The sequence below is a fragment of the Aquarana catesbeiana genome, linkage group LG01 (assembly GCF_042186555.1).
Source record: "Aquarana catesbeiana isolate 2022-GZ linkage group LG01, ASM4218655v1, whole genome shotgun sequence".
Taxonomy (NCBI): domain Eukaryota; kingdom Metazoa; phylum Chordata; class Amphibia; order Anura; family Ranidae; genus Aquarana; species Aquarana catesbeiana.
Genome location: NC_133324.1, coordinates 320,689,011 through 320,701,114, shown reverse-complemented (window position 1 = coordinate 320,701,114; position 12,104 = coordinate 320,689,011). Strand labels below are relative to the sequence as shown.

At 39.2% G+C, this 12,104-nt stretch overlaps 1 protein-coding gene across 1 annotated transcript in view; it reads left to right on the top strand.

The window, feature by feature from the left end:
* TBX5 (T-box transcription factor 5) overlaps positions 1–12,104 on the top strand; it is an 87,543-nt gene that overhangs the window by 69,569 nt on the left and 5,870 nt on the right. Inside the window, exons 7-8 of the mRNA XM_073630315.1 lie at positions 6,107–6,198; positions 10,102–10,331. Of these exons, the coding sequence (XP_073486416.1) occupies positions 6,107–6,198; positions 10,102–10,331 (322 nt within the window). The remainder of the gene's footprint in view (positions 1–6,106; positions 6,199–10,101; positions 10,332–12,104) is intronic.

The following is a 12,104-nucleotide window of genomic DNA, read 5'->3' as shown; positions in this document are numbered from 1 at the left end:
CCTACACCATGAAAGTACGACTGACCACTGACAGTAAGATAATGATTGTCTATATACTATTATTTTCTAAACTGGGGGCAGTGTAACATTTCCACAGTCTATTCAAACCAACCCAGCTTAGATATCTGCACACCTTTAAATTAAAATGGTATTATATGAGTCTGTATGTGTCCCTTATGAGTTGAAGGAAATACAATTATAGGGACTTGACAAATTCCCAGGCCAGTGGGTTATAATGTGGTCTTTTTTACTGCTGGAGTTGGGCTATAAGCTGAATTTATATTAAAAAATGCATACCAATCCAGTGCTTATCTATGATAGTTAAATTGTTATTTTTTTAATTTAAAAAAATTGAACTGTCAAACTGTAATGCTTGCAAACTAGTCTGGCTAAACAGCAAGTAAAGAGTTAATGAAGCAGGCATATAAAACCACCCTTCCATACTTGCCAAGCCTTTCTCCAGCTTATGCACATTTTACAGTTTTATGGAGAGCAGGGAAGCCAACCAGTTTTTTTTTTCTGTAACATCTGTATACTGTATACATAAAGCAAAGAATTTACCCATATGGAGAAATCTTTAGATAAAAAATACACCCTGATCCTTGGAAAGAATGGCATCTGCTCAGTTTCAATATAGGTAGGAGAGATATATATAGTACTGCTTGACCTTATTTGCAGTTAATATATCTTTCACAATCCTTTTAGTCTTTTACCCCTGAAGTGTGCACGTGTGTGGAAATATGTCTGCAAATAAAAACTAGATGCACACATTTTCTTCAATTTGAGTGCTGCTGCTAACAATATATCCTGAGGAACAAAATTAGAACATGGATGTTTTACAATAATTTGGATGTTAGGTGTATACAGGTTAAACTGAACCAGGGCCAGATCTAGCCTGTCTGATCTGGGGGTGCAAAATATCTGCACACCTTTATGTTTTTCTTGTGGCTAGGTGCACCACAGTGGTTGGGCTGGGCTTCAGGGCCTTATTATAGGGTTCGCTATGCTGATTACACTGGTCCTGGGAGGCAAGACCAAAACATGGGGGGGCACAGCCCACCCCAGCACTCCCCTAGACCCAGCCCTGAACTGAACCCTAGGTGAAAAACACCATTGGTTATAATTATGGGGAATGCCAAGAAAAAAGCACCAGGGTGGACATAAGGTCCAGTACTGTCACAACTACCAGTGCCCTTGAAAGACAGGGATCAGGCCCCTGCTTGGGGAGGTAGCAATGGAGACTTTTCCCAACTGATTCTGTAAATGAAAAGATTCCTCTGAGGAGAAGGAATACTGAGGATCAACGTTATCCAAGGATACAGAATTTCCCTGAGGAGGAGAGGAAAATACCCTTGTAGGGAACAACTCCCAAAGTCAATTCCTACTGGACAGGAACAGGGCCTACCATAGTGCAGAGGACCAAATGAGTTCTAACGGATTTCTCTAACCTTTCTGCAGCTCTCCTGCACTGCTAAAGACGGTGTCAAGAGTGGATCCAGAGAGATGATGTCCCTGAAAGGCTAATCAGCTGTTCTCATAGCGTCCCACGCACATAGTGGCAGTGCCCTACGCATTTGTACAGACATCAGTTCTATGCAGGACACAAGTTCAGAGGCTTGTAATAGATTGTCACAGCTAAAGCACAAGGCTGTAGAAATCTGCTCCAGCTACTCTAAAATGATCTCACCTACCACAGCAATTGAAGGATTGTCTGCAAGGAGTTTATTCCATCTTGATATGGTTTAACAGATCAGAGTTACTGCCAACACAGGGCAAAGGGCCAAACCAGTTACCTCAAACTGGAATCTAGGGAGGGAATTCAACTTTCTATCAGTGAAGTCATCTGAAAAGCAATTCATGTTTGGAGGCATTTGACAGGCAACAGGTTGCCTCCTCACTGCCTGTTTTAATCCCCTAAATGTGGCATTACTGCCACAACAGCATGCACTGCAAGTGGATGCGGGGCAGATGCAGCGTAGCCCCATTCACCTGGGGTTATAATTCCACTGCCACAGCCTCTGTAGCTAAAGGGGGAGCTGTTGGGGTGGTAAAACATGGCTCAACCATGTGGTTTTACCCCCCCCCCCACCTTACATGTGAACAAGCCTTTGGTTCACATCTGTGCAGTTGTGTGTGGGGCAGCCTGTTCATTTCAATGGGCTGCCCTACACAAAGAAGCGATTTTGCGTTCATTTCCAGACACACAGTAATGTGAACCAAACCTTAGACTGGGGTGCCTCGAGACTGAAAATACTTTTCAAGGGTGCCATGACTGGAAAAAAGTTGAGAAACACTGCTTTATACTGAATGGCACTACATTGAAAATGGAGCACAGGGTTACACCAGATGCTGCGCCACAGCTCTGGAACTGAGGCTATTTGAGGCTAACACAGTACACAAAGGTCTGTAAAGCACCACAATGAAGAGTCTAGTGCCCAAAGGTCACATTCCATGTTAGCCTTGCAAGCCCCCAGTCCAGGACTGTCTGGGTGCTGCCTCTAAAGCACTAGCTGAGGGAAAGGTGTCCTAACTCCTGTTTGCCAATGAACATTATGTAGTAAGCAGCAACTACCTGAGTGTTTCAGAATTTCTGTGTCCCTTGATGGACAATAAATTGATTATATTTCTACCTGAAATGTTTTTTCATGCTGTGAAACCTATGTGTTTGATCTATCCCTGAATTACAAGGCTAACAGAATTACCAAACATTTTGCTGCCTGGAGTGCAGCTTCCAGTCCAGTAATATTCCCCAATACACCAGTATACTATAGAAAGATACATGCACTTAGACATGTGCATTCGTTATTGACTTGGACGATTTACCATCCATACCTGTTCTGGGGACAACCCAAAATTTGTGATTTTCTTTAACTTCTGCTTTAACTATTGCACCCAAATAGGGTGAATCTCTCTAATGTGGACAACAATACATAACAAAAAAAAAGTTTTGCCTTTAGATATACTTTAATTCACATCTATGGTGACCTCAACTTATGAACACATTTACGTTGTTAGTAAGGGAAGAGGACATACGTAGCTCACAAAGCATTATGAATACATAATAAAGCCTCATTCAAATGGGCGTACTTATATGTAAATCCATGCAAAGGGCCGTCTTTGCCCACATGGGATGCACAGGTTCTATGCATTTGCGCCAAGACAGTCCTATTCATGTCTATTGGGAGGCAGCTGCTGCATGGACACAGCTGCTGGTCTCAATTTGACAGGTGTGTGTCCCTGAACTGATTAAGTAACCTGTTAGAAAATGAATACAGGAGCTGTTGCAGCATACTCCAAGGTTGTCATTCTTACTATTTTTTCACTACATGGTATTTCACTAACGTACATCAAGCATGTACATAATATGTAGTAAAGAAGCCATAGGCATGTCGTGATTTATGGTATCAGCACTTCTTTGTTCATACTCTAAAAATTGAATTTGATTGTAGTAAAAAAAAAAAAACTGAACTCAAAATTTGCTATGTTATAGGGAAAACCTAAAATGTGAATTGTGTCTATGCAGTATCCTAAAAAATATACCTTTTCTGAGTTCCTACTGAAAAATCTGAGAAATTTAAAACAATGCTGCTTCTGCTAGTTTCATGAGATTTGGAGCGAGATTTGGTAATGTCACTACCATGCTGCTCACTATTCTCCTCATTGGAGGCTTTGATGTGAAAAAGCAAAAGCCTGCCTTTTCCAAGATGGCCTCCTCCTCACAGAGACAAAGTGCAAAACAAGGCATTGGAAGTTTAGTTCCTTCTTGATTTTGCTCAGGCCTACGTAAATGCATATTTAACAGGTTTGACCCTACACTTTTATGGCCAAATTTGACAGTTCTAAATATTATGCTCCAAGGCTAACTTCACAGGGAACACAAACAAATGTCGTTCAATAGTTGCAAATACTGGTTTTACTACTGAAATTTGTACTTATTCAATATCTGAGAAGGTGTAAGTCGGTTGCAGCAGCCAGCTTCTTTCCCTGAAGGATTACCAACAGATTAAGGTTGGATTAACACCTTAACATGCCCTGTAATACATGTCAATGCGTCAAAAACAGACAACATGTTTCAATGGCTTTGCACAGATGTGAACTAGCACCATAACAAAATAATGGCTACTAAGCTATGTAAATGTGTTGAGGTGTGTTAAAACATGTGTTTAAATGCTTAGGTGTGAATGGTCTTAACCTCCCTGGCGGTATGATTATTTCAGATTTTTGCGTCTCAAAGCCGTACAATTATTTTGCATAGAAATTTGGCGTTTTATATTGTAGGCCTGTAATTCTTAGCAATAACACACTTAAATCTGTCCAACAAGAGTCTAGTAGATATCCCAGGTATGATGAAGTTTGAAACACAAAATCATAAATTATAATTTAATAAATAAATATAAATAATTAAAAAAATAATAATATAATAATAATAAAATAAATTTCCCCACAAATCACTATCGCTCAATTCTGTAAGTGTTCTAATTTACTATCGCTGTTTTCTAGCTGTTCTAAAGCCACTTTTGATGTAAAGGGGCACTTTTTGGTTGCCATGGACAATCTCAAGTTTCCAGGCAGAAAGAACAGTATATAATAACTGCATGCAGGGCATTGGACGAAGCACTGGGGACAAAAGGGATGTGAAATAATTTCATACAGTAATGTAATCTGTAATATTACAGTACTGTTTATGTTATGATTTTTACATTTTCTTGAATTTGCCGCCAGGCTGCGCCCCCGTGCGTCGCGCCGCTCGCAGGGAAAGGAGCCTGGAACAGAGAGGCTTAGGGAGGAGGACAGAGCCCGCAGACACCATGGGGGGACATTGCTGGATCCTGGGGACAAGGTAAGTATACCGCACCAGGATCCTGAAATGCAGTCTCAAGTGTGGCTCAGGGTTACCGCTAATGGTGCTGAAATTTAACACCCGAGCCACACTCGGGAATACCGTCAGGGAGGCTACAGCACATCTAGCCCTAAACAGTAAAGAAATGACGTAAAGCAGAAAGGAAGAAAAAACACTGGGGTTGATTTACTAAAACTGGAGAGTGCACAATCTGGTGCGGCTCTGCATTGAAACCAGCTTCCAGGTTTTAATGTCAAAGCTTTATTGAACAAGCTCAAGCTGATTGGCTACCATGCACAGCTGTGCCAGATTTTGCACTTTCCAGTTTTAGTAAATAAACTGCATTGTTCTTAGATCTTTCAGTAACACAACTGTGCATTTTGAAAGCAGCATGAATGAAAGTATATCTTTATATAGTAGTTATTTGTATAAGTCAATTTGCTTTTAGTTTTGGATATAGTAGTATATGGTTAAACTCCTGTCAAGTTTTTTTTAAAGTCTTGGTCCTATTGGGGAGATTTAATTTCACTTTCTGTCTTAAGGCACAGCAAGTAAGAGGAGATCTCTCCCATGTAAGGGAAATCCTCTCTTAGACAGTTGTCACTAGGATAAATGCCCCCCTTTGAATGATGTCCCTTTTATTTCTGTTCCAGTGACAACTCAGAATTTTAGATTTTACTTTCAATTCCAGTGAAAATGGTCATCATGGCACATAGAGAAAGTGTATCTCCCCAACAGTCACACAGAAAGCATTACCAACCTTAACGAGGTTCTATCCCCTACCACACTATCCCAAAAAGAATGGTTTTGGATACACTTTAAGGCCTGTAATTTCTATATTCATCTATAATTACTAATTATAGCTTATAACTAATTATAAAGTAGGTAATGGTTAAAACCCGCCACCTCTAACCTGTCCTGGAGATTTCCTTCCACTTCTCCTATAGAACCGACAGGAAGTGAGAGAAAACAGCTCCTAAATGGAAGATTTTCTCACTATGTTCTTGTGGCAAACCAAATATTTATATTTTCCTTCCCCTGCAGCCCCAATGAAAAAAGTCAAATTGTAAGTTTACATCTGATAAAAAAATGGATCCATTACCCCCCATACATATAGTGCACTAGGTGGCTCCAATTTGATTACTATAATCAGTTCAGTTGAGGTAGTGTTGTCAGTTATTGTAATTTGTGGTCGATATACTGAGTTTACTGTGCCTCTGGAAATAAAATTTTACAATTCTGATGTGGCTTTCATATTCTTATCAGATAACACAGCTGAAGATCGAAAACAACCCATTTGCCAAAGGCTTTAGAGGGAGCGATGACATGGAGCTGCACCGAATGTCCAGGATGCAAAGGTAGTTTCTTCCTCTTTGTTTTTTCTCTGAAACTTGACTTCAAGTAACATTATGACATGGGTTTCTAATGAAAGGATAGGAGGGGCTGAATGCTAGCCTGTCTCAATGTTGAAAAATGTTGATTCTACTCAAACATGAATAAGATGGTCATGAATATTATGGGTGATGAACACATAGTATGCTAGTTTTAGTTTCTAGTGAAAAAAAAACCAAAAACAAATTTACTCGCGCTGAAAGTGATCAATGAAAGAAATCTTATGATATTATTGATAGTATCAGCTGCTGTACACAAAGTGCTGTTCACTTAACTGAAAACATAAAAATAACATACCTACAGCGCTCACAAAAAAACATACATCATAAATAATTGTAAATCAAATAGGTGTGAAAAATAATCAAATGGTGATGTGACAATGTATAAAACGTCCTATGTATAAAGTGCTTTTCTGCTCCAATTGTTACAAGTGCAGTAGTGCTCAAAACTTTAAGATGTGACACACACCCCTCCTTTGTCCCCACTCACCGAATGGAATGGACCCCTGGCTTTTCAGTCCAGGGGTCATTCAAGCTGAATCGCTGGTCAGAAATGGCAATCCACAGAAGGATCCAATGGAGATCTCCCCCAACGTGATGGTCATATATATAGGTATAAACAACAAAAATAGAAAAAAGGGGACTAATAGTGAAGTACAGTTGGCAGGTGTTTATTGCGCAAAAAGTCTAATTTTTTTTACCCCTGCCTGAAGACCCTTACAACCACCGGCCAGGGTTGTGGGGATGAGGCCTCACACTCCAAATCACCCACCCCCCATGTTGAAGGCATGTGGCCTGGTATGGTTCAGGGGGGAGGGGGCGCTCGCTCATCCCCCCCCCTTTCCTGACCTGCCAGACTGCATGCTCAGATAAGGGTCTGGTATGTATTCTGGGAGGGACCCCACGCCGTTTTTATTCTTTTATTTTGCCATGGGCAATGTTTTTTTTTTTTTTATTCAACTGTCAGTGGGGAAGTCCATTGACAGCTGATGACTCATCGGCTTCCCAGGCCCGCTCCCTAACAACCAGCTATTTACTGCTCCCTGATTGGGCAAAGGTTTGCCCAGTCAGGGATTAGATTGCTTAGATTGCAATGTGCAGTGCATTGCAGGGCATTCGGCGGGACGAACACCCGCTGAATGCCCTGCAAATTCTGGTGTTCGCCGAATAGTCAAACAGGCAAACTTTTGCTCAGCCTGAACTGTTTGCCCAACTCTATTAACCACATATAGTTATCATTCATAAAATTTGTTCTCATTCTCCGCTACATTTGGCCTGTTGTATGAATGACAAGAACCACTGTAACAGTGCATGTTTTCCCCATCTACAGGAAAAGTTGGGTGTGCATTCTATTTACTACACTATAAACATAAAAAAATACACTGCTCATACACCTGTGTAAGACGTCTTCTCTATATTCAATGAGTTTTCAAATGATGCATGCTACATACATTGACCTGTGCATTGTATCTTTGTATCTGTTATTCGGGTCTGTGTTCACAGCACAGGGATAAACCAACTATCTTAAATCCTCTGCTGGCTATAAAAAGGTATATTAATTAAAAAAATATTATTTCACTAGTACATAATTCATTAGTTAACCCCCCGGCGGTATTCCAGAGTCTGGCTCGGGGTGGATTTTCAATACCAAAAGCGGTAACCCCGAGCCAGAATCGGGATCGCATCGCAGGATCCATGTAGAGGATACTTACCTTGTCCTGCTGTGATCTGCGAGCCGCCGTGTCTCGCTCGATTTACAGTGCCGAGCTCCGTTCCCTGCAAGCCAAATTCAAAAAGTAAAGCACACAGTATAGATACAGTATACTGTAATCTTACAGATTACATTACTGTATCAAATAATTACACATTCCCTTTGTCCCTAGTGGTCTGCCCAGTGTCCTGCATGCAGTTTTATATTATAAAAACGGTTCTTTCTGCCTGGAAACTGGAGATTGTCCATAGCAACTAAAACCGTCCCTTTACATCAAAAGTGGTTTTAGACCAGCTAGAAAACAGCGATAATAAATTAGAATCACTCGTAGAATTGAGCGATAGTGATTTGTGGGGAGATCCGTCATCAAACACTGAAAAGTAATGACAGCAACAATTCTGCAACTGAGCAAATTTCAGTGTTTTTGATTTGATTACATTATTGAATAATTTTTATTATTATAATATTATTATTTGGTATAATTATTTATAGTTATTTATTATATTATAATTTATGATTTCGTTTTTCAAACTTTATCATACCCGGGATGTGTACTAGACTCTGGTTTGGATAGATTTAAGTGAATTATTCCTAAGAATTACAGGCCTACAATATAAAACACCAAATTTCCATGCAAAATAATTGTACCACTTTCAGCACCTAAAATCTGAAATAATCATTCCGGGAGGTTATAACCTCCCTGGTTATAACCAGGGAGGTTAAAGAAAATATATGGAAAAACAGTCTTTTTTAGGATTGGCTGTCTGTATGGGTTGGTGTCTATTTGGTTATGAAGATAACACCAGCCATGCCTTCCCTAATAAGCATTTTCCATTCACTATTAACAAGCAAACATTAAAACAACAGCACAGGAACTATGATCAACCATTACACAGTCCCCTAGGCCTTAGCTGGTATCTGATTAAGGGAATATTTCTATACCAAAAGAGATGCTGTCACTTTACCCAATTTTGGGCTCCATTGCTGTAATGGATCTGGGCTTCTGGGAATGGGGGAATAAGTGACCTCTCCGATGTGCTTGCATTTGAGTGGCCAATTGCCATACCAGGGTGGGCTCCTGCAGCAGGGAGGTGCTGAGAGAGCATGGTTGGGTAATTATACCTTGTTGTGGCTACCAGGAGATACTGGTCACTTTGCCCTGAATGCACAATGACATGTTTAATAAATATGCAAAAAGTAAGAATTTTCGTTATGGATTACAGTTATTATCAGACTTCTGAAGACAACAAAAACAACCTACAGCAAAATATTAAACAGTACATAGGATGTCATGGTGCTGTCTATTAAGACTGTATTCATAATATAGCTTTTTGTGAACACGTGCAAAATCTCACAAATTTTCCTGTGGTTACAAAATGTACAAAAACGCGTGTCGCATTGTGGTGCCATGCATTATTAATGGCACCCCCATTGTGGCAAAGCAGGCACACATTTTTCACGCAAATAATCATACAAAACAAACACATCTGGCAATACACGTCAACGTGTGAATGGGGCCTAAGACGAGTAGTAGTGAAAGAGGCTGGAAAGGGTCATTATCACTGAGATAAAAAAGAAGATGAACAAAGAGATAAAAAAATGGCTATTGTTTATAATACACAGTTCGTTAGTAAACTAATAATCAGTTAGGGTGTATATCTACTCTAAAGTGTATCTAGGCCCAAAACGTTTTTTCTTTTTTTTGTGTAGTTTTTGGTAGAATGGGGAAGGATTAGAACTGTTAGGTTTTACTGCAATTGGGGGCTCAAATGGAGAGATTACATTGCTTTCTGCCTTCCTCGAGAAAGGAAACTAGGAGAACTCTCTTTAACAGCAACAACACAGGCAGAAGTAAAACATTTTTTTTAAGTAATGGAATGCTACTAAACTACTTAGCTGGGTTTTTTTTTTTGCCTGTTTTCCTGTTGCAGGTTTCCCTCTTTTCTTTTCTGAAAAAAATATGCTTCCACAGCAGAAAGTGAGGGGAAATATCTCTAATGATCCCAGACAGCAGTTAAACCTGAGAGGAGTTCCAACCTTTCCCCATTCAATCTAAAACTAAGAAAACATTTGTCATATAAATATACTAAAAACTGCATTTTCTTTTTTTTGTTTTACACTGATTTGCATCTGGCTATATAGTTTGTTTTTAATTTCAGCAAAGAATATCCAGTAGTTCCAAGAAGTACGGTGCGACAGAAGGTTTCATCCAATCATAGTCCATTTCCCGCTGAATCTCGGAATATTTCCAGTTCCTCCAACCTCAGTTCTCAGTTCCAGTGTGAGAATGGTGTTAGCAGCACCTCTCAGGACATAATGCCTCCTTCCAACTCATACCAACCTCTTCCTCACGAACCTGGGCCTATATATCACTGCACAAAAAGAAAAGGTATGTGCAATTTACTTTGAGGAGCTCTCTATTTTTGGTTGGAAAATTGATCATTGAAATACATTTTCCAAATTGTAAAGAAGTAAACCTATCACGCATTTTGAATGTTAAAAAGGAACGTATAAAAAACGAAACGCCAAGGTGCCTTCCATTACCATAGTAAATCAGAAAAACACTTTAAAACTAGGATCAGCTAGTATTAGCACCACAACAGGGCGGACATAGGTTACGGTACTTCTAAACACGATCCAAACATTTTTTCATAGTTTCCCACAGCACAGCTGATAGATCACACATATGATGTAATAACAATTTTTTCTGAATTAATGAAGCTGGGATAGCCGCTTGCCTATATGCATATAAGCTGACGTTCCAAACCAGTCACCCAGAATAATTTGTTGACAGTGCCTGCCTTGTTTTAAGATCATTGTGAGTCAGTGGAAAGAAAGCTGTGTCTCTGCCTGCCTCCGATGACATGCTAAGAAGAATAAACTCCAAACCTTTTTTCACTACATTCACATGATTACGACAGTTAGAACCACAGAGAACCGATAGAAAAAATATGCCTATTACTATCTGTTCTTTGTCATTTTATAAAGGTTAGGTTGCTACTTTTCAGTGTATTGCTGAGTTCACACGTTTTGGAGTCTGCCATTTTCCATTTACAAATATTTTGGTTGATTTCTCCTAGTTAACTGTATTCATAAAGTGATGTATATGTGATTTTGGTATATTTGTTTTTTGACTGTACTTTTATTGTGATGAACACAGGTGTTGGAAGATAATTCTCTATGGCATGCAATAATGATTAGAAAGGACTATTTTCTGCACTGATAAAAATTGAATAAGATTGTAAAGCAGTTCCATCCCCTTGTCTTGCTGGCATAGGGGAATAGGGATTTTAGTACCAAATAAAATAGTTTTAACTACGAGCTTGTCAAATGTCAATACTAGTAATAATAAAATTATGGTTGGCATTCCAAGCTGTGGAATTAATCTAGGTATTAAACAAAAATTATATGTATATTTTTGCATTATAGTTACTGTATGCAAACATTTGATAGAATATGAAAAGAAGAAGTGCATCTTAATGTCATTTTTGGAATTGGAGAAATTTAAGTAAAAACAGCTCTAACTACAGTACATGTTTTCCGTATAAAAATATGGTGTTTCTTCTTATTCCAGTTTTCAGAGAGGTGTAACGTTTTCAAGTCCAAGTCCTTAAGTTTTAAACTTCGGAAGAATTACATTTTGCTTACATAAATTGGGTGGAAAATGACTGCCATCTTTTTCTGAAAAATGGTGTTAGAAAAAAATGACAAACGTAAAAATTTTATGCCACTATTTATAAAGAGGCAACTTTGTTATCGGGTCAGGATAAACGCAAAAAATGCTTAGTGGGCTTTACATTTTGCAGTGGACTTTAGTTATGCCTCTGCTTACATGTCACTTTATTTATTTTTGCTTGCTAAAAGTGACCACTGAACTTTAATTAACCAAAAAAATTAATAAAAAAAAAACAATAATAAGGGCACTATCACACTGCTCCTACTTTGGCCGCAATGCAGTGTAACTGAAGTTTTTGTGCAGGTTGGCTGCACTTTCCCATAGAGTTCTGTTATGTCCTGCAATTTTTATGCGCTTTCTGAAAGCACACCAAAAGTCCTACATGCTGGTAGGTTAACTGGCTCCTCTCTAAATTGGCCCTAGTATGTGTATGTATGAATGTGAGTTAGGGACCTTAGATTCTAAGCTCCATGAGGGCAGGGACTG